This window comes from Dama dama, chromosome 5 (genome assembly GCF_033118175.1).
Source record: "Dama dama isolate Ldn47 chromosome 5, ASM3311817v1, whole genome shotgun sequence".
NCBI classification, from domain to species: domain Eukaryota; kingdom Metazoa; phylum Chordata; class Mammalia; order Artiodactyla; family Cervidae; genus Dama; species Dama dama.
This window is the reverse complement of record NC_083685.1, coordinates 58,188,977-58,212,484: the sequence shown is the minus strand read 5'-3', so window position 1 is coordinate 58,212,484 and position 23,508 is coordinate 58,188,977. Positions and strand designations below refer to the sequence as shown.

Below are 23,508 nucleotides of genomic sequence, written 5' to 3'. Positions count from 1 at the left end.
TCTCAGACCATAGGACGCTCTCCTCTCAGGCTCCTTTGGGGACGTGGTTTCATGCATTATTTCTATATAATCATGCTCGTCTCCATGGCCCTTTTCTTCTCTTCATCAGATTTATTGAAAGCACAGCCCCTCTCACGACTATGAATTCGGTAAACTTAAACCCAAACCCTCTGCCTCTCACTCTCCCTCTTTCTTTCTCTTTCTCCTTCCCTCCTTTTCTCTCACCTGAGAGACACCAAAAATTCAGTTCGGAAAGATGTTATTAACAAAACAAAAATGTTGCAAGTAAGACTGGTTAGGAAGCATGAGCTTACACTCCTTTTCAAAGGAGAGGAGACTAAACGGTAATTTAGATATTCTTTTTTTTTCCATTGGTGTATAATTGCTTTAGGGTGTTGTGTTTGTTTTTGCTGTTCTTCAGCGTGAATCAGGAGAAGGCAATGGCACCCCACTCCAGTACTCTTGCCTGGAAAATCCCATGGACGGAGGAGCCCGGTGGGCTACAGCCCATGGGGGTGCAAAGAGTTGGACACGACTGAGCGACTTCACTTTCACTTTTCACTTTTATGCATTATAGAAAGAAATGGCAACCCACTCCAGTGTTCTTGCCTGGAGAATCCCAGGGACAGAGGAGCCTGGTGGGCTGCCGTCTATGGGGTCGCACAGAGTCGGACACGACCGAAGCGACTTATCAGCAGCAGCAGCGTGAATGAGCCAGAAGTACACATGTGTCTCCTCTGTCTTGAGCCTCCCTCCATGGCCTCCCGTCAACCCCTCCAGGTTGCCCCAGAGCACCAAGCTGAGCCCCTGTGCCACGCGGCAGCCTCCCACGAGCTGTCTGCTTTATACGTGGTGGTGTTTATATGTCAGTCCTGTTCCCCCGGTTCGGCCCGCCCTCCTCAGCCCTGTGTCCACACATCCGTGCTCGCTGTCTGCGTCTCTGTTCCAGCCCCAGAAGTAGCTTCATCTGTACTGTTCTTCTAGATTCCACACATATGCACTCATGTACAATGTTTGTTTCTCTGACTTACTTCCCTCTGTATGACAGTCTCCAGGTCCATCTACATCTCTACAAACGACCCAGTTTCATTCCTTTTTATGACTGAGTAATATTCCACTGTATGTAGGTACCATTATGCAGAGAGGAGGAGGTGGTAGAAGAGAGGGTCCCTATCCCCTCCAGTGGGTATATAACAAAGAAACAGGATGAGGGATCTATTGAGGGAAGTTTTTTCTCCCAGTGACAGTTATATATAAGGTTAAGTCTGGGGCTTCCCTGCTGTCTCAGTGGTAAAGAATCTGCCTGCCAATGCAGGAGACATGCAGGAAGATCCCACATTCCTCAGAGCAGTTCAGCTCATGTGCCACAACTAATGAGCCTTGTGCACTAGAGCCAGAGAGCCACAACTACTGAGCCCACGTGCTGCAACTACTGAAGCCCAAACGCCTAGAACCCATGCTTCGCAACAGGAGAAGCCAGCACAATGAGACGTCTGTGCACCTCAACCAGAGGGTAGCCCCAGCTTTCTGCCGTAACTAGAGAAAGCCTGCACGGCAACGAAGACCCAGCACAGCCGAAAGTAAATAAATAAACAGAACTATTAAAAAGGATAGGGTTACCCGGGGAAATGGTGGAGTCACTTTCTTTAGAGATCCTTGACAATTGGATAGATTGCTTTATCTGCAACTGTACGAATGCAGTCAGGCTTTAAAACATTGTTCCTTTTGCTCACTCTCTTGTCTGTGTTCAGGGTGGGGAATGAATAGGCTCACACAGAGTCACTGTGTCTTCAAACACTGGTTCTGGAGGAAGGAATAGTTTGTAACATGTCAAAAATGCAATAGTAATAATTGCATTTCTAACCTTTTTGGTCCTTGGTCCTCTAAATCTTTGTGATCTAAAATAGGAAATTTTGATATGATATTCACTAGTACTGATCCCCATAACATTTAATGGATTTTTAAAGTTCAATATTATTTCTTTATTGAATTCTAGTGTTTGAATATCCCACTCCCAACACAGGCACAAATGATTGTGAAGTTTTGATGATCTGTTAGAGGGAGAATGGATACATGCATATGTGTGGCTGAATCCCTTCACTGTTCAGCTCACACTATCACAACATTGTTAATTGGTTACACTCCAAGACAAAATAAAAAGTTCAAAAGAAAAAAAGATTACATGACAAAAATTTTAGCTCTAACATTTAATGGGATTTTGACTAAACAAGATCTTTTTAGCATAGTGAAGTGAAAGTCAAGGGCTTCCCAGGTGGCTCAGTGGTAAAGAATTCACCTGCCAATGGAGGAGATGCAGGTTCGATCCCGAGGTCAGGTAGATCCCCTGGAGAAGGAAATGACAACCCACTCCAGTATTCTTGCCTGAAAGTCAGTCAATCATGTCCAACTCTTTGTGACCCCATGGACTATAGCTCGCCAGGCTCCTCTGTCCATGGAATTCTTCAGGCAAGAATACTGGAGCAGGTTTACCATTCCCTTCTCCAGGGTTTCTTCCCGGCCCAGAGATCAAACCCAGGTCTCCTATATTGCAGGCAGATTCTTTACCAACTGAGCCACCAGGGAAGCCTTTTAACTATTATTTAGCAGTTAAGCATAGACACAGGAGCTGGACTTGGTTTAAATCCTGACTCTGTCACTCACTCCCTAGCTCTGAGGTCCTGAGTCGGTTACATAATTTCTGTGTGCCTCAGTTTTCGCATCTGTCAATAGGGATATCATATTGGCTACCTGATAGGATTTTTGTCTTTACATGCAAAGGCTTTAAAGGAATACTTGGTACATGGTAATTGCTAAAAATTGGTCATTTGTTATTTTTACTGAAATATATGATGTTAAATCCTTGTTCACACCCTGTAGTTCTCAAAGGTGTGCACTTGCTGCCTAAAGGATGTGTTGCTCCTTGAGGGAAGCCTTTTTGGAGACACATTAACTCTTTCAAGCTACTGCATTAAAATCAAGTGACAGCCTGGAGGGTGTACTAATGGAGTTTCCTGCTGCAGGATTTTTATAAAGTCCTGTGCCACAGATCCATGATGCATATGATCTTAGGAGGCCTCCCCCGCCTGCACCATATTTTTAGGACTGTCTCTTTTTCATGCATAAACTAGAAATACTCTCTAAAAAGAAATTTGGACATTTCTGTGCATTTCGGTATAGAATTACTTCTGTCTCCAGGATTGATCAAAAGGATGTTTGCATGAAGATAGGTACTACATTTGATTGAGGATGTGTTAAATAGGCTTTTTTATAGCAATATTTGTAAAGCTTTTTTTTTCCACCCCCCTCAGGAATAATTCGGGTTTCACACCAGCAGACACTGTAGCTGTCATGTTCTGTTCTACACACAAATCCCTCACATTGGGTAAGTAATCCACAGACCGAAACACTAGCTTAATATTACCTTCAGATAATTGCATCTTATGATTTTGAAATTCAAACAACTTTTCAAACTAAATGGAATGTGGGTATTGTCTACTTTGTTACCTAAAGAACGGTAGCAAAGTGGGGATCAATCATGACTTTGAAATACCATCATGAATTAAACTATTTTTAATAGTTTTATTAGTGTAGGTTTAGCTCTACTTGTAATCATGTTTTCTATTCTCATAGAAGGTTTTCAGGGTCGAATGTTCATGTTAAAAGTTGGGGAGTGGGGTAGTTGTAGGGGTGCAGTGAGCACAAACTTGGCTTTGGAAAGCCCTAGAGTGACCCCTGGAAGATGTTAACATAGTTTCTGGAAGCTTGGAGCAGGGTGAAAATAATTGACATTAGGCTGAAGTTTGTTTCAGAATGTTATTTCTATAAAGAAACAACAATATATTTAGTTACTGTGAACTCAGTCTCATTAATACCTAAAGTGAAATAAGTATGTATTTAATGGACAAAAATAGATCAAGAAAAGTGCTATTCTCTCCTTACCTTTACCCAGTTTAAAGGCATTATCCCAATAACCTATCCAGTTTTCTGGAATCCATGCTTTTAGTCATTAAAGATCATTAAGTAACAAGAAACTGTATGGAAACATCATTCACAAACTCCGTGGGGTAGAAGGCATATTGTGGCTGAACTCGTATTAAAAATTCCTTTACATTTTGGCGTATAACCGACTTAACATTTCTCTAAGACTGTTTATGTTAAAGTTCAGTCTGTAAGCTAGGAAACAAAGATATTTCATAATGGTTTTACTAGCCCCAGACATTTCTGTCTGATAGAATTATTTTCAGTCTTGCAAAGATGGGGAAATGATTTAGAAACTGGACATACTCTTATGTAATTGCTATCTGGGACTTCAGATTATTTGAATAAATTATATGTGTACTGTCCCTTCACTGCAACATGTCTATTAGGTTTTCCTTAGAATCGTCACCAAAAGGAAGCTGAGAGAGCTTTGGAAGCTACTTTCTGGTTCCAGATTTTGTGAACCTGGACAAATCACTTAAGCTCCCTGAACCTTAGCTTTCTCACTTTGTAAGGCTTTTTCTTACATTGTAAGGGTGTTGTAAAGACTGAAGATAAAATGTGTTAAGTATCTGACCCAGGACTTGTCTGTAATACAAGTCAGTCCGTGAGAAAACGTGTTCGGTGATGGTGCTGTGTGTAGGTTGCTGTGGATGGAGCCAGACTGCCCACGGAGAGAGCTTGGTGTGCTGCCTGGAAGCCGCGGCTGTGATTAGCTATTGCTCACTGTGTTGGTTCTGAACGCGTTACTGTTTCCAGGGTTTCAGTCCTCTGCCCTGGGTCTTGTTGAAGTTCATATAATAGATGTGGTTTAATTGTTGACCTCAAAAGGAATCAACCTGCACTTTTCCCCACATGTCATTGTTATGACGTGACGCTGGTGCTCCAGGTCTCCTGGAGAACAGGCAGGGGCTTCTGTAGAGGCAGGCGGGCCAGAGATTGGGTGCCTCCAGACCCCTCAGCAGTCACGAGCCAGGGGTCAAAGGAGCCTGTGTCGTTAGCGCAGGTGCTGAGCCCTGGCTGCGTCCAGGATGCTTCCGCATCTCTGCCCTGGCCTCTGAAACCCGCCCTGCCCTTAGGATTTGCTTTTGTCAGGAAAACCCAAATGGATTGTGGTCTTTGAAAATGTATTTGTATTTGTGTTTGGCTGTGCTGGGTCTTCGTCGCTGCGTGTGGGTTTTCTGTAGTCACAGCTAGTGGGGGCTCCTCTCTAGATGCTGCATGTGGGCTTCTCACTGAGCTGGCTTCTCTTGCTGTGGAGCGTGGGTTCTAGGGCCTGTGGGCTTCGGTAGTTGCGGCTCGCAGGCTCTAGAATGTTTGCTCGAGAGTTTCCGTGCACAGGCTTAGTTGCCCCACAGCCTGTGGGATCTTAGTTCCCAGACCGTGGATCGAACCCACTTCCCCTACATTGGCAGGCAGATTCCTAACCACTGGACCACGAGGAAAGTCCATGTTTATTTTTTTCTCCATAATTTTCTCCTGTGCTGGAGCTGGCCATGATGAGTAAAGCTCTACCTGAGAAGCATACTGCAACCTGATCTGTATTCTTTTCTGTAAGCAAAATACTCATGCTGTTTTTTTTTTTTCCCTTCATTTTTTTAAATCTCAGAGCCATATCATTCTGTTCTTGATGCTTTCTGATTTTCAGTCATCTGAAAAATTAGATGAACACCAATCAAAAGTAGCTATTTTACTGAAAACATTGGGGTTAACTTGGACTTCGGCTTTTGCACTTTGCTTTTGCAATATTCTCCCATGAAATAGATACTTGGATCCTGCAATAATATTCTAGTATGATAACTAAATAACCATGGTGGTGTAAATCCTTAGTTATTTCCATAACATGGTAGACCTACTCTCTCTTGGAATTGCAAGTCCTAAATACTCATCCTGACTCTTCCATTGAAACATCCCCAGGCCTTAGTTTCCATAGCTCCTGGATTAGGGAATTTTACTTGCAGAGTCGGACACGGCTGAAGCGCCTTAGCATGCATGCATGCATTGGAGAAGGAAATGGCAGCCCACTCTAGTATTCTTGCCTGGAGAATCCCACGGACAGAGGAGCCTGGTGGGCTGCCGTCTGTGGGGTCGCACAGAGTTGGGAAGTGACTTAGCAGCAGCAGGATATTCTATTATGCCTTGATCACACCTGGCTTTCTGCCTGCAGTCTCCCAGGTAGCATTTATAAAAATGACCTCTTTGCTGCTTTCTTATCTCACTGAGAAGGCGCAGATAACCCTTGGAGCGCCCTTATTTCTGCACACAGCAAGGGATGTTTGGGTCCTCTTGCTTGAATGGCCTTGTTGAGCCCTATAAATTTAGTGTATCATTTTCACAAGGTTCAAGGCATGTTTCCCTCTACTGGTGACCTGACGTCTCTGGTACAGAGGAGATGCACAGCAGTCCCCCAAGCTACAGCTGATAATTATCCTAATGGGACTCCTCATCTGCATGGCAATGATAGAGCATCACCGTAAGTGTGAAGAATTCATGTTTCAGAAAGCAGGGGGCAAATTTCAGGTAGGATCTATCACTCAGAGTGATACTTTCTCTTATCTCTCACCAAGATGAAAGACAACAGATTCAAATATATCTATTTGGCGTGTAGGAAATACATTTGTCCCTTTTGTGATAACTGTCAAAATATTTCTTTTAGTGATTTTACACACACACACGTGCATACACACACATACACATAACATCTCAAATAGAATACATTAAGAAAGCCCAATGAAATAACATTGTTTATTAGCATATCCAGTATTTGTATTTAAGAATAAATTATTGCAGGCCAAGTGGTACCCAGGTAACTAATGAACCAAAGATGAAAACTGGTTTTGAGCAGCCTTCTGAGTATTCTCTTGTACATATGCTTGCAGTTTATTTTATTGTTCTTGCTTTTGCCCTGTCTCCATCTCTTCGATGTACTTGCATCTACACACATGCTGAATTTGATTCATTGCTTTTATTAGTGCATTTGCCATTGATTGATTAGTTCTTCATATTAGTACTTTTTCTATTGATTGATTGCAGATGAAGTGACTATTTGACCTTTAATTATGAGGCTTCCTATTGAAAATGACATTGAGCTATGGCTCCACATAATCCATCTGGAAAGCCTGACATGATGCCATTCCCTGGAGTTCGTTCAGGAAGAAAGAGGAGGCCTGGAGGAAGTGCAGAGCTTTCAATGTGCTTCATCTAAAACAATACTACGGGGCTTGTTTACTGCTCTCCTATAGTTGCAACTCAGGGTTGGAGGTAATTATATTTTGTCAAGACAGTGTCACTTGCTGTGGGTTGTTCCAAAAGCCATGAACTCTCCCAAATTATTTTCTAGCCTGATGATGGTATTTGTATAATAATGAGAAGGTATTTTACATAGCAGAGTTGGGGGAACAGCTCACTGTTCCCTAGTTACCATTGGTAACCCTAGTTACCAATGGTTCAGTGCCCCATCAGTCAATAGAGCTCATCAGTAAACAAATTCAATCTGAGGGATCCTGTGAAATTAGTATTTTACTTTTACTTCATTGATCTTTTTCTCTTGAGCATTCAAATCACTTTGCTTATCTAGAGTTCTAATGTATGTAGAAAGTTCTCACTGTTCCTAGAAAGAGAATGTTTAAGGATGTTTGAGATCCTCAAGTGTATGTTTATGTTAGTTTTTCATGTTTTCAAATAGCAAAATGAAAGCACATACTCCTAGAGTGTGTCAACTGACACATGGCAGTCAATTGTGAGACTCCAACTCGTTTGCTATTTCCAAAAGCTTTTCTGAATTGAAGGAATGCTGTTTAAAATTTAAATAGAGTGTCATGATCAATGTGTATTAAAAGTCCACTGTGGGTCTTACCATTTCTAGACATTTGTGTACAAAGACCAATCAAGGCAGCTGTCCCTCATATTGAACTTCATTATGAGTCACAGTCACACAGCTGGGCTGTGAGAAGAAACTATGCATTAAAGCAGAAAGAATACAGCTTTTTGGGAGACACAGGATTCTGGAGAGAGTGGAAGGAATACAAACCTGATTCTGGTCTGAATTCCAGTTCTCTCATCAAGTGTGAGTGAGTGAAAATCTCTCGGTCATGTCTGACTCTTTGCGACCCCATGGACCATACAGTCTTTGGAATTCTCCAGGCCAGAATACTGGAGTTGGCAGTCTTTCCCTTCTCCAGGGGATCTTCCCAACCCAGGGATCAAACCCAGGTCTCCCGCATTGCAGGCGGATTCTTTACCAGCTGAGTCACAATGCTGGAACAAATCACTCAACTGCTGTCAGCCTCAATTTCCAAATCTGTAAAATGAGAAGATGGGTAAGATGATCCTTGAGATTCCTTCTAGTTTTAAGTTCCTATGAGTCAGGTGCTCAGATAATACCACCATTCTGTAACAGTTTCCCTGCTATATGTAAAAAGGAAGAGAGTTTTTTAAAGGAATGTCTATGTAGATAATGTTATAATATTACAAGAAAGGAAATATGGCTGTTACATCTTCCTAAAGAGGCTAAAAAATATCTTTATACTCTCCAAAGAGTTTCACAGTGGTGGTGGTGGTGGTGCTCAGTCATTTCCAACTCTGTACCCCACGGACTGTAGCCTTCTATGGTCCTCTTGTTACCATATGGGATTCTACAGGGAAGAATTCTACAGTGGATAGCCATTCCCTTTTCCAGTGGATCTTCCTGACCCAGAAATCGAATCTGCATCTCTTGTACCTCCTGCATTGGCAGTCGGATTCTTCACCACTGAGCCACTTCAGGGTTTCATAGGAGAAACAAAATCTGAGAAGGATCTTGTTTTCAATTTTCTTTGAAAGCTTTTCAGGAGCGCTAAAGGATTACCCTGCAACTTGGGTTGTTTTCTCCAGAGGAAATGGAACTGAAATCCAAAAATTTGCATTTGCTTTTCTTTTCCCATAAAGCCTCTCTGCGATTCTATTTGGCGCATAAAGACTATTATCTTGATGAAGCTACCCTACAGTTGGGAAGCACTTTTTTAAAGCCTTTAACCATTAAGTCATGTTACCTAAACAACCTTAAGTGTTAGCAAATCAATAATTATTATTTTTCATAAAAAGTGAAAACATAGGAAAAAATCTAAAAATGTATCCCAGGTCATATAATTAACAGACACTAGATTCCAGGTCTCCTAACTTCCAGAACTGCATTGGACAATAGGATACAAAAATTTTTCAAAGACCCAAAAGTGCCAAATTGGTTCTGAGTACTGTAAGTATACACTGTCAGTGTGAGTTTGAATCATTTAATTAATTGTTTAAAAATGACTTCTGATTACATTGCTAAGTTGTAAGACAGTTTAAAAATATTCAGTATATATAAATTGCAGCCATATGCATATATTCCCTGTGGCCCCATCACACACTGGCACACAATCCTTATATTTTCTTTATTAACAAAAAGTTATATTCTGTTTCAAGTGTTTCTTGATGAACCACCCCTTACCTTTCATGGGGTATCACTGCCCTCTGTTCTTGCAAACTGAGAGCTACAGTGCTGTTGACAATAAGCTATTACAGTAGAAATCAAAGTCCAGAAAATAGAAGCTTGTCTTTGAGGCATAACTGTAAATGTATCTTTTGTCCTGTGGTTTGCTCTTAGAGCTGCAGTTCTGTAAGGAAAGGCAGTCTGAAGACCCCTACCATCTGACATTTTTTTTTTTATGAAGTATAGTTGATTTACAATGTTTTGTTAGTTTCCAATGTACAACGAAGTAATTCATTTATAAATATGTGTGTGTATATATATATTATTTTTCAGACTCTTTTCCATTATACATCTTCATAAGATGTTGAGTATAATCCCCCTTGCTATATAGCAAGTCCTTGTCATTTATCTGTTTTAGGATGTGTGGGTGTGCTAAGTTGCTACAGTCATGTCCAACTCTTTGCAAACCTAGGGACTGGAGCCCACCAGACCCCTCTGTCCATGGGATTTCCCCGGCAAGAATACTGGAGTGGGTTGCCTTGCCCATCTCCAGGGGATCTTCCTGACCCAGGGATCAAACCCACGTCCCTTAAGTCTCCTGCATTGGCAGGCAGGTTCTTTACCACTAGCGCCACCTGGGAAGCCTCTACAGCAGTGTTTATCTGTTCATCCCATTATTGTTGTGTTAGTCACTCAGTCCTGTCAAGACTCTTTGCGACCCCATGCACTGCAGCCCACCAGACTCCTCTATCCATGGAATTCACACTTCTAATTTATCCCTCCCCCATTTCTCCTTTGGTAACCATGAGATTGTTTTCTGCATCTGTAAATCTGTTTCTGTTTTCTAAATGAGTTCATTTGTATCATATTTTAGATATCACATATGGTGATATCATATGGTATTTGTCTTTATCTGACTTCTTAGTATGGTAATCTACAATTCTATCCATGTTGCTGCAGATGGCATTATTTCATTCTTTTTTATGGCTGAGTAATATTCTGTTGTGCATGTGTGTGTATATGTACATGTATATAGATATATATATGTCACATCTTCAGAGAAGGCAGTGGCACCCCACTCCAGCACTCTTGCCTGGAGAATCCCATGGACGGAGGAGCCTGGTGGGCTACAGTCATGGGGTCGCTAAGAGTCAGCCATGACTGAGTGGCTTCACTTTCACTTTTCACTTTCATGCATTGGAGAAGGACATGGCAACCCACTCCAGTGTTCTTGCCTGGAGAATCCCAGGGACGGTGGAGCCTGATGGGCTGCCATCTGTGGGGTCGCACAGAGTCAGAACGACTGAAGCGACTTAGCAGCAGCAGCAGCATCACATCTTCTTTATGCATTCTTTTAGCATTTGCCAGATTCCTATAGATGCCACTGCAATTAAAGGCCCAGTAGGTTTTACCACCATGCTGAAGACAATTTAGGGGAATATCTGTCCTTCTGTACTGTTTTCTGATCCACATAAACAAAAAGAAAAATGCAGATTCTCGAACAAAGTGATACATTTATGTTCAGAGGTTTGAAGATTACTTTACTTTAAATTTTTGATTCTGAATTTGGTGTCTGAACTTAATCACTGGTATATCCGGACTGTAATAAAAATTTAGAAAGTCCCCAGGTTAAGCATAAATATCTAGTTGAAGACATTTAAACCTCTCTGAGGTTCCCTAACCTGATGCTCAAGTACCATTCTTCTTAATGATACAGCAGATGTTCATCATGACCAAAGCCCTGATGCCCCTCTACATTTCTGCTCCTTCTCCATGTTTCCTGTGCCAGGGACTGCCAGACATTTGAAACCACAACCTGCAGTTAGAAATACATTTTACATGTGATCCAGGAAACATGTATGTAAAAAGTTTTACCAAACGACATTCACTCTCACTTTCTGTGATATATTCCATATTCCAGCCAAGTGCTGGATTAAAACCCATTACACTGATTCTGTAACAGATCATAATGCAAGGTCTGAAAACTACCACTTTACATCCTGCTTGATGAAATTTTATACCCTTTCTCAAATACTTACCATGTCAGCTTTGGCTATTGCTATGCCTTTTTCACTGAACCTTAACCCAAATTTCTGATACCACATGGGAACCAGAGCTGAATGAAGACTTGGAATGTTTCTTGATTTGCAGTAAGATCACCTCCATTTAGGTTTTGTCAATCCAGTTTACATAACAGAGTTTCTATGCCTTTTGTTAATATGTTTTTTAAATCGTTTCTCTATTCAACATGTTTTTGATTAGTAATAATAATAACAAAGAAGATTAATTGGGTACTTAATAGGCTAAATGCTTGTTACAAGAAGTAATTTACTTGAAAATATTTTATGCCAATGGTTCCTGTAGACTTCAGTACCCAGGAGAGCCCACTGTTCTCATGCAAAATTCTTACTGGAATATTCAGCTACTATTTTATCAGAAAGAAAGTATGCCAGGGGCTTCCCTGGTGGCTCAGTGGTTAAGAATCTGACTTCCAGTGCAGGAGATGGGGTATCAGTCCCTGATCAGGGAACTAAGATCCCACACGCTATGGGGTAACTAAGCCTGTGAGCCGCAACGAAGAGCCAGTGCAGCCAAAATTAAAAAGAAAAGAAAAGAAAAATGTATTCCAGAGGAAGCTACAGCAAATGCCTTTATTATCCTGTATTTATCAGAGACTTTACTAATTAGCATAATGAATTCAGAAGTAGGTTTCTACCGAGGAAATTACCACCTTTTTGCTTTGTACGATAAGTGTAAGAAATGGACCTTCACTCATATGTAGACTGTCTTAAAACTTTAGAGTTGCACACTTCCCACTTGCTCAAAGAATCTAGGAAATCCCGTGTCCTGAATGTGAAACCCCCGGGGCTGCTCTGGGGGCCTGATCCCTACGGGGTTTTGTGTTCAGCCTCTGTCTGGGGGCCCTGAGGGCTTCCCAGGTGGCTCAGTGGTAAAGAATCTGCCACCCAATGCAGGAGCCACAGTAGATGCAGGTTTTATCCCTAGGTCGGAAAGATCCCCTGGAAAGGAAATGGCAACCCACTCCAGTATTCTTGCCTGGGAAATCCCGTGGACAAGGCAGTCTGGTGGGGTACAGTCTGAGGAGTCACAGGAGTCAGACGTGACTGAGCATACACAGAGGCCCTGTGGTCCCCTGAGGCTGACCATTGGGGTTACTGAACCCTGTGTTGAGAGCCTTCTCATGCCAGAGCTAGTGAGAACCCTGGAGAGGTCAGAGCTGGGACCTCAGGGAACACATTTACTGCTAATGTATGCTAAGTTAAAAATATCTATATCTGGGGAGCTTACTTTCATTCAGAGCTGCTGGCAAGGCTATGGGGGTGGAGAAATTTTTCACCTACCTTCCAAATTTCTTTAGCCACCATCTACTACCTGCTGGAAGAATCTGGAACTTACGCCTGACCAGCCTGGTGCAGGATGTCCCCAAATCCCTTTCCATGCCCCAGTTCACATCACTCCTATACAGTCACCACCGCAAGGGAAGTGAGCTCCCAGGGGGACAAAAAGTTTGCACAGGTCATGTGACCCCAAGTGGCAGAGCCAGCTGTCAAGCCAGGTTGGACTCAGCCCCTGTGCCAAGCTGCAATGAGAGCTCCAGGGAGGTCCTGTGCTGTGAAGCTCAGCTCGAGGCTTATCCCTTGGTCACTGGTGTGAGAAGTCTAGGCTGGATGATCTCTGGGACCCTTCTGGTCCTAACAGCCAATAATTCTCTCTGATTTTGAAAGACTTAAGTGTAGCTTTAGAATCTTGAGTTATTCAGAGGAACACCATAAGATCAGCATTTCCTGAAAGGTGGCCCTTAAAAATATAGCTAATTGCTCCCTTAAAAAAAAAGAAAGAAAATGTAGATTACTGGGCATTATTTGAGGGATTCAGAATTTTTAAGAAGATGACCTCGGAGCCTGATTTTTCAACCATATTCTAAAAAGTAGAGTGTTTACACAAAAGTGTGAAAGCCACCATATCCTGTATATCTATAATCACGTCCCAGCTTCTAGAGAAGCTCACTCACCCGCTCAGGTTCTCAGGCCTCAGTGATGGAGCAGGAACAAGAGAGGTCAGCGCTTACTTGAAGCAGCTTCACTCAGCCAAGCCCGACTCACACTTGCTACCACAGCTCAACAGCAAGGAGACAGAAAACCCCACGTATTGCCCAGCAGCCCCTTCACCTGGGTACCGAATCTCTATCCCTCTGGGCCTCTTCATGTCTGTTGTTCCTGGAAGAAGCTTTTAATTCCACAATTTCACATTTCTTTCAAAAGGAAAACCACAGAGTCACAGTTAGAAGGAGCCCTAAAGAGTTTCGTTTTACACATTAATAATCAACTTGCCTGCCTGAAGCCAAGTGCACCCTGTGCTTCTGAGAGGGAGACCTCCACAAGAATTCAGGGGCCCGGCCCTTCTGAGGGGGCCTTTGCCACATCCAGGACCGACCACGGCCCCCCTTCCAGGGCTCCCTGTTCATCTCTGCGCCCGCCGTCAGCTGCGGAGGGGATTGTTTATTATTATTATTAATATTTAGAAAGGTTGCCTCTAGCGGAACTAAAATGTGCATCACAGAACAACAGTTGTTTGCTGCGTTTGAAGTGGAGCATCACACCCAGGAGAGCGCCTTCACTTGAAGTTTCTATCTCCCCATCTCCACTTGCAAACAGAGATTGATGAATAACAATGATTGTTTCAGAATTGCCTCTCTCCCATTATTTATTTGGTCATGTCTCTTCCCAGAAACCCCCTTAATTGACCCAGACACTATAAACCAGTTTGTGTGGATCTGATGACAGCCGGCTCCTTGCTTCTTTACAGTAAATAATAAAGGACTCCAAGGCTACAGAATGAGGTGACACCCACCACCTCCTCGTCCCCATCTGCAGCCCAAGCGAAAAACGCCAGCCAGATAGTAAAGTCAGCTGCCCACTGGTTAAAGCCGTGGGGGGATGCTGTAGGTTTTTGACAGATTACCCTGGTGGCAGGAGGAGATGTAAAATCGTAAATAAAAGATTCCTGGGCCCCAGGAAGCCAGTTCATTTGGAAAGTCACCTGTCCTGAAGCTGAGCACGTTCATGGTTTTGGAGCAGTGACGCTTCCCAGGTTTGATCTCTGTACCAGCACTAGTACCCTGCTCTTCACGCTAGCACTGCGTACTCTAGCACTGCTAGAACAAGCGTTTTCAATAATAATAAAAGCCAACTCCTCTGCAACTGACAGCAAGAGCAGGGATGTGCAGGAATAAATAATGCCAGTAAAAAGGTGTTTTTAAAATATCATTTGCCCAGTGCATGCATTCATTCACCAAGTGTTCATTTCATGCCTAGGTTGCACGAGGCACCATTCTGGGCCCTATTCTGTCCACAGTAGTGGACAAAATACGAAAATGTACTCCCCCTTATCCATCTTCCTTTCTAGCGGAGCTGAACAAGCGAACACTCAGACATATGGTGCATCAGATGATGGGAAGTGCGTGGAGAAAAAGAAAAAGAAAAGGAGAATAAGAGTGCGAGATGGAGGCGGGGACATGTTAGGCTTAAAGGGGGCTTTGGGTCAAAGACTTGTAGGAAAATGGGAGCAAGCCCCACAATGTATAGAGGGAAGAGGCTCCAAGCAGAGGGAACAGCGAGGGCAAGGACCTGAACCAGAAGGGGCTCAGCAAGTGGGAGGAAGAGGATGAAGAGGCCGGAGTTTGGGGAATGGAAAGTGTGGGGAGGAAGGGGAGGATGGTTGATATTTGTGAGACCTCATCGACCTGTCGTGAAGACTGCCTTCTACACAGAAGGCAAAAGGGGTCCTTGAGAGGTCTGAGGGACACGATGCCACTCCCACTTTGACTGCTGTGTTACGTAAGGGCTGGGCTGGGCTGGGGGGCAGGGTGCGGCAGGGAGAAAGCCAGTTAAGAGCCTTTAATCCAGACCAAGGCTCCGGGTGGTGTGATTAAAGGTAACAGTGGAGGAGTGGTGAGAAGCATCTGGTGGTATTTTGAATGCCAAACCACTGGGATCTGCTGACGAATTGGATGTGTATGTAAGAGAAGGGAATTAAAGATGATTCCGAGGGAGTTGGCCTCGAGGGGACTAGAAGGGTGGAATTGCCATTTACTATACTGGATGAGACAGATTTTACCCATGGAAGAGGGATGTGGGGCAGATCAAGAGTTCCATCTTGAATGTGCTAAGTTTGAGATGTCTTTTCAACATCCAAAGGAGAGCCGGCTTTGTGAGCCGAGAATTCTGGTCCAGGGTGGAGTGTTCAGCTTAAACTAAGCCATCAGGCTGAATGAGGTCACTACAGAAAGGAAAGCCAGAGGAGAAAAGGGCTGTGAGCACTAGGCCCTGAGGCACTCCAGAGGTTAGGGAGGCTATGAAATTACTTGGAGAGTAAAATGATATGTAATTCAAAATCAACCAGACATATGGACGTCCAAACCAGCTAGCCTCTATCTTTCTCGCATTTCGTCAGGTTAAGGTGACCATTGAATCAGAAAGTAGACATGAAGTCGTCTGACACCTACTGCATACCAGGCACTGTATCAGGCACACGAATTGCCTTATTGTCTCATTGGATCTTCACAAAAGGCCTGCACAGTAGTTCTTATTGATCCCATTGCCCAAGGTAGAAAACCAAGCCTCAGAGAGGTCAAGCAACCCACTTCAGTTTACACAGTGAAGAAAATGGCAAAGCCAGCACACAGCGACCATCAGTCTATCTCCAGAAACCCCTGGAATCCTCTTGCTCTCCCCTGTTACCAGGCCCAGCTTCTCAGCCTGACTCACACTGGAGTCACCTGTTGGTTGCTCAGTCGTGTCCACCTGCAACTCCATGGACCCACAACTCCAGTAGCCCGCTCGGCTACTCTGTCTTCGGGATTCTCCAGGCAAGAGCACTAGAGTGGGTTACCATTCCCTTCTCCATGAGATCTTCCTGACCCAGGAATCAAACCTGGGTCTCCTACTTTGTAGGCAGATTCTTAACCATCTGAGCCACCAGGGCATCACCTGGGATCATTGCAAAGCTGCCCGGACCCTCCCCAGACCTATTTCCTCCGAATCTCTCCGGATAGACCCAGGTATCACAGGTTTTAAAAGCTACCCAGGTGATTCTAACGAGCAGCTGGCACTGAAAACCACCGCCTTTGACCACTTCCTGTATTTGTGCACATGTGTGCTCCCCTGTGTTCCAGAAAGGATTACACATGTTCATTTGTTAATAAAACTGACCGTTTATGCTGATCTGTGAAAACCACAATTCTTTGTGCTTTGATCAGATATCTAAGTTACGCATTCAGAGTTTAAAAACAACTGAGGGGATTAGAAAAACATTATTTCCAGAAATGGTTTCCAGGGTTTTCTTCCTCTGCCTACAAGTCTTGTGAATGAGGTCTTGGATCCCCTATCATTGAAATAGATTAAGGGCAGATTTAGGTTAGCGAAAAATTATCTAGCCAAGTTTAACTACGGAAATGTGAGTCAGCAGGTAAATAACTCTGATTTCTCATCCCCAATCAGAGCTGCCTTGTTCTTTTGTGTCAGAAGACATCTCTTCTGAGGCTTATGTTTATCATAAACAAGGTACCATCAAAAAGGAACTTACCACCAGAGGGTGATTAATAGCCATGTTGACAAAACAAAAAGTGTGGGTGCATTTGGGTCACTGTTTGCTCACATTTACCACTTAACTATGATTTGGATGCCTTCTGGAAGTTCCTCTATCCATAAGATTATCGATGCGAGATCTTAGGGAAAACTAAATTTAGGGTGTTGGAAGCTGTGGCAGAATGTGAAAGTGCCTGTCATATGCACCAACCTTTCATTGCTGCTGCTGCTAAGTCACTTCAGTTGTGTCCGACTCTGTGTGACCCCATAGACAGCAGCCCACCAGACTCCCCCGTCCCTGGGATTCTCCAGGCAAGAACACTAGAGTGGGTTGCCATTTCTTTCTCCAATGCATGAAAGTGAAAAGTAAAAGTGAAGTTGCTCAGTTGTGTCCAACTCTTAGCGACCCCATGAACTGCAGCCCACCAGGCTTCTCCATCCATGGGATTTTCCAGGCAAGAGTACTGGAGTGGGGTGCCATTTCCTTCTCCCAGCCTCTCATTGGCTCACACTTAAAATGTTCCAAGTGCCTTTCTTCATTTATATAAAAACATATCTTAAAAAAATCTGTATAACTAGGCAAAGTTTCCCAGAACCAATCAGATGGGGCTAGTTCTATGTTGGTGACCATGTTACATCTCTTCCGATGACCTTGTATTATTTTTGTCATGTGAAATTCTCGTTCTATTTTTGAGGCTTCACATCCTGTGATTGTGAACGTTAGGCACATTTTTCTCTTTAGAAGACAAATGGCTCTTCCTTCACATCCCAGAAAGGGAAAAAAGTAAGCTCCCGCTACTTCCTTCCCACCTGTCTCCATAAATATGGTGACCCCTCCCGGAAGCCATCGCTGGCATCTGAATGAAGCCTCCATGGCTTCAGCTCTTTAATGCACTCTTTAATTCCCTGTCTGCTAATTACTCCTACAATGCTGTCAGACAGGTGAGGGTGTACCTAATCTTCCGAGGCTGAAACCTTCTATTGGTAGAGTTAAATGTTTCATTGTCAGCATCTGGTGAGCTGGCTCAGGCCATTTATTAAACATCTTTTCCAATCAGAACGTACCTGTTTCAAAACAGAAATAACACCAGCTGCTCATTTGGGTCTTTTCTTACATCTTTATTTACATAAAACTTTCAGCAAAGGGGTAGGAATACAGCCCAGGTGATTGAAGGCTAAAATACAGTCTTTCATTTTTCCGTTTGGGCTGGAAAATGGTCAGAAAATGGTCATCGACCAACTTTTATTCAAAGTGAGTAAAGGCTGGTTCTCTGAGGCTCTCTGTCAAAAGGAATCTCTCTTTTCTTTGCCGAACTTTCTTGTGTAAATATTCTTTTCCTTGGGTTTTTCACCCTCCATTATTCTGTGTTAATATCATCAAACATCTCTCTCTCTCTGCGTCCTGGGTGCTCTTCCAGATCACCATTTTAGGCATGTAGGGTGGTGGAGGACACAGAACTGGGGGCCAGTCTGTCTTTGTTCATATCCCAGCTATCCCCTGTCGCCCACTGTGCATAGCCTTGGAAAGATTTTTATTCATCTGCGGCCTCTGTTTTCTCATCTGAAAAGTGGAGATAATAACAGGAGCCTTACTCACATTATAGATATGAGGAGTGAGTGAGTTGATGTTGGCACATGCAGAATAGCGCTTAACTGACCCAGAGTAAGCCCTGTGTATTGGGGTGACCAAAATAGTTGTTTGGGTTTTTCCATAAAATGTAATGGAAAAATCTGAACAAACTTTCTTGGCCAACCCAATAATGATTTTTCTGCAGTCTGTACTCCACCTGCCAACATACAAATAAAGGGCAAAAAGTCCGTGAACTCCAGATACAGCTTCTGAAGTCCTGCCAGAGACGGGATGGCTAAAATTACTGGAAAGATTGTTGCTCTCTCTTAGTAATGGCCTCGGACTTAAGTTTGTACCCTTGTATTTGTTCATTGTCCTGCTCTTCCAGGCCTAACCCTCCCTTTTGGATAAAGGGAGGTATATTTTTATATATTATTATGGTATATATTTTATAGGGCTTCCCTGGTGGTTCAGACAGTAAAGAATCCACCTTCAAGGCAGGAGATCGGGTTCGATCCCTGGGTCAGGAAAATCACCTGGGGAGGGGAATGGCAACCCACACAGTATTCTTCTTGCCTGAAGAATTCCATGGACAGAGGAGCCTGGTGGGCTACAGTCCATGGGGTCACAAAGAGTCAGACACGCCTGAGCAACTAACACTTACATAGTATATGTTTTATAATATATAAAATGTTATATGTTTGAATTCTGGTTTTGAAATGTGAAGGATAGATCTCTTGTATGCCATCTACAGGGAAGTAGGAAAATAAGTGAAATAAGTTCAAAAGACACAAAGAGCATTTTTCAATATATTTCCTCTCCTACTCCACAACTCAATACTCATTTCAAAGTTTGGGTTCCGTGGTTAGTCCAGTTTCTCTCCCCCCTACCATATCAAATATATATTTCTCCTATGAACTACAACCTTCACCTGGAGGAATGTGTAAATGATTCTCTTTATAGTTCAGTAAAGCAACTAGGAAAGTTTAACAAAAACATCGACTTATTCTTAGCATAGCTAAATAACAGCTGACTACACTGAAAAGAAATGCAACTGTGAGCCTTCCTAACCGTCAAGGGGAGGGTGATAGGAGAGCCCTGTAAAGACTGCAGACGAGATGTTTGGGTCCAATTGATTGAAGCACATGGCCAAAACCCCCCATGTGGATTTCCAAATGTCCCTTTCCATCTAGTACGCCATCAACAGAGATAACCATAGGATGCTTTTCAGGCCTCAGAGGTTGGAAATTAAAATTCCACTTGTACTTACCTGTGAACCTGGTATAAGATTGTCCTGTTTTTCTGTCAAAGGTCTAGCCAAGGGGGTTGTCAGCCATCCCCTAGCTGCTGCTGATGTTGCCTTTGTGTTCAGTGATTTGGAAATGCCCTCATCTACATGGATTCCCTGAACCCACATCCCTGGGACACTGAGAAAGCTAGAGGGCTCTTATTTGCACATATTATTTAGTTGTACATCATTTTAGATGTCTCCTTCTACATGAAGGACAGAAATCTTTTCTTCTATGGTTCAGAAAGCAACAATAGAAGTCCTGATGGTGATGGGACTTCCCTGGTGATCCAGTGATTAAGACTTTGCCTTCCAATGCAGGGGACCTGGGTTCCGTCTCTGACCAGGGAGTTAAGATCCCACATGCCTCAGAGCCAAAACACCGTGACATAAACAACATAAGCAACATTGTAACAAATTCAATAAAGACTTTAGCTAAGGTCCACATTTAAAAAAAAAAAAAAAAAGTCTTAAGGAAGTCCTGATGGTGAAGTCACAGCAAATACAGCAGTTTTCAGTTACAGATGGAATGATAGGAAAAGAACAGGGAAGCACAGAAGATGTAAATCATCAGCAAGGGAAGGGCAGCCCAGTGTTGAAATACCTTAAAGGGACTTGCCTGGTGGTCCAGTGGCTAAGATTCCATGCTCCCAATGTGGGGAGCCCGAGTTTGATCCCTGGTCAGGAACTAGATCCCGCATGCTGCAATGAAGATTGAAGATCCCAAGTGCCACAACCAAAACCCACTGTAGCCAAATAAATAAAAATGAATAAATATTAAAATAAAATACTTTGAAGAATTTGAGCAAAAGACTAGTCATTTAGATGGGTGTGAATGAGAGCAAGTCACATGATCCATGACATCCTGTCTGCCTTCCTAAGGGGATCTGCAGGAGGTGGACTTGCTAGCCTTTGGAATGTTCCAGAATGGGTTTCAGGGGACATCCTAGAAAAGCCAGAAGTTGGGAGCATAATGTAATGCTGAGGGCTGTGCAGACTAAGCCCCACCTGCTCCTACAGGCCACGCCTCAGGACGACTCTTGTCTAATCTGGTGAGCCCCTCTCTGATGGATTCAGGCCAAGCCATACCCACCAACCTGGAAGTGGGTTGCCGTGCTTTTTACTCACTCTGAGAGAGAGACAAAAATTAGAATAACCCAGATGCTTACTGCATCCCTGTTCCCATCGGCGTGTTTCCTGGATGCAGTGCTGTGCCTCCTCACTGCCCTGTGCCTGACCCTGCGGTGGGGTGGTGTTCGCTCTGGCCCGGCGCTCTTTGCCGTCTCTCCTGGGTCAGTGAGTGAGGACATGAGCTCCATGAAGGCAGGGGCTCCAGGTGGGGCTGGTGCAAGGCTTCTCTGCCCGTGGGATTTTCTAGGCAAGCATTCTTTACCGCACCTGGAATAGTGTCTGAAGACTTACTACTTACCAGACATTGTGTGCTGTTTCACTTTCTGTTTATTAAGGGAAAAAGAAAACCTACAAAGTAGGCACATTTTCCAAATGTGAAAACTGAAGTTCAGTCACTTGCCTGATGAGAGTGACAAGTGGCAGGCATGGGATTCCACCCAGGGCTCTCTTGGGGCCTGTATCAGCCTTCCTAACAGCTACGCTGTACCGCCTCCTGTAGGCTACTGGACATATTATAAACCTCTGTAGGAAGCAACAGCTATGTTAACTGAAAATTAGCTTGCTTTAGGATAATCCTGAAAGTCTTTTCTAATCAAATTCTAAAACTGTTGTGTTTTGGAATCTTCATTTCGTGTTCTGTAAATGGCACGTAATTGCCCCTTTGTTTAGTGGTTGGAATAAATCGGTGTCACCGAGTTTGACTTTCTGTGAGCATTTGTCTCTGAAGAGAAAATGTGTGTGTGTATGTTGGAGAAGGGGACCCAGATTGGCATTTAGTGATGTTGGAAATAGAGTGGCCTTCTTGGATTACATTATGATGGGGAGACCATCTATCCCACTGACTGTTAAGGGCAAACATGGGCTTTTAAACTGAGAGATTCACTAAGAAGGAAGAGATAGAATTCAAATAACAATGTGTAGGACATTTGGAGAGTAAAATTATGGATGTTTCTAACTAAGAACAAAGTGAACAAAAGTGGGAAATCTCCATGACAACTAGAGAGCGAAGCAACTGGATTCCAGATTAGCCTGCAGCTCTCTTCAAAACTCCTTGGAAAGTCTGAGAAAGCATTTAAATGGAAAACAAGTCAAGTGAATTCAGGCGAATGAATCTCTGAAAGACAGGAAATGATCCAGGTGATTGGAGTATACTCTCTCTTAGGGAACTGGGAAAGTAAGTGAAACAAGTTCAAAGGACACAAAGGACATTTTTCAATATATCTCCTCTCCTACTCCATAACTCAATGCTCATTTCAAAGTTTGGGTTCTGTGGTCAGTTCAGTTTCTCTCCTTCTTACCATATCGAATATATATTTCTCCTGTGAAATACAATTCCTCCTTCTCCTGGAGGAATGTGTAAATGATTCTCTTTATAGTTCAGTAAAGCAACTAGTATTTGTTCTTGTTCAGGCTTTTTCGATGGGAAACATTGCTTCATCCTCTGTTCTTAAATAATCAATCATTCATGTATTGAGTCGGGGCTCAGCAGTAAAGAATCTGCCTGCAATACAGGAGAGGCAGGAGATGCTGGTTCAATCCCTGGGTCAGGAAAATCCCCTGGATAAGGAAATGGCACCACACTCCAGTATTCTTGCCTAGAAAATCCCATGGACAGAGGAACCTTGCAGTATACTGTCCATAGGGTTGCAAAGAGTTGGACACGACTGAACACACACACACACGCACCTGTGCTTAAACACTGCAGGAGCTTAAAGGACTTTGCCTGTGTTCAGAGGGAAACAAAACCTGTACAAAAGAAAATCACGGCATCATAAGCAAATGCTAAATTTATGGGATGCAGTTGTTGCAAGAAAGGGGACCCTTTCCAGGGCCCAAGAGTGGGCTCTTGTCTAATACTCAGAAATGAGTTGTCCAATGAGACGCACATGCTGACAAAGCAAAGACTTTATTGGGTAGGGGCGCCCAGGCAGAGAGCAGGAGGGTAAGGGAACCCAGGAGAACTGCTCTGCCACATGGCTCAGAGTCTCGGGTTTTATGGTGATGGAATTAGTTTCCGGGTTGTCTGTAGCCAATCATTCTGACTCAGGGTCCTTCCTGGTGGTGCACGTATCACTTAGCCAAGATGGATTGCAGTGAGGAGGATTCTGGAAGATTGTTAGAACATATGGACTGGAGTCTCCTCTCTCCTTTTGACCTGTCCTGAATTCTTCTGGTCAGTGGTAGCTTGTTAGTTCCGAGTTCCTCACCAGGAACTCCTGTTGTCAAATAACTCATGTACGTGGTCACCATCCTGCCTGGCCAGGATGGCGGTGTCAGTCAGCAGGGTCCCCTAATACAACTAGGAAGAGAGGCTTCATTCTTCAAAAGAAGAAAAAATCAGTAGGAAGCCCACCTTCACGGTAGAGAAAAATGTAAAGATGAGCCTGGAAGAACCCATAGAATTTAGTCACCCAGAGAGAAAGGACAAGATCCAGGCAGGGGCTCAGCATTCACAAAGACACGTGCTAGGCCTGAGCCGGTGACA

At 43.4% G+C, this 23,508-nt stretch overlaps 1 protein-coding gene across 4 annotated transcripts in view; it reads left to right on the top strand.

The window, feature by feature from the left end:
* SLC10A7 (solute carrier family 10 member 7) overlaps positions 1 to 23,508 on the top strand; it is a 290,655-nt gene that overhangs the window by 254,511 nt on the left and 12,636 nt on the right. For 3 of the 4 annotated variants that reach the window (XM_061142450.1, XM_061142451.1, XM_061142449.1), the window contains one exon: positions 3,309 to 3,382. In XM_061142450.1, coding sequence (XP_060998433.1) covers positions 3,309 to 3,382 — 74 coding nt within the window. Of the gene's footprint in view, positions 1 to 3,308; positions 3,383 to 7,011; positions 7,044 to 23,508 lie in introns of those variants that run through there. The other variant, XM_061142452.1, reaches the window with a different exon arrangement.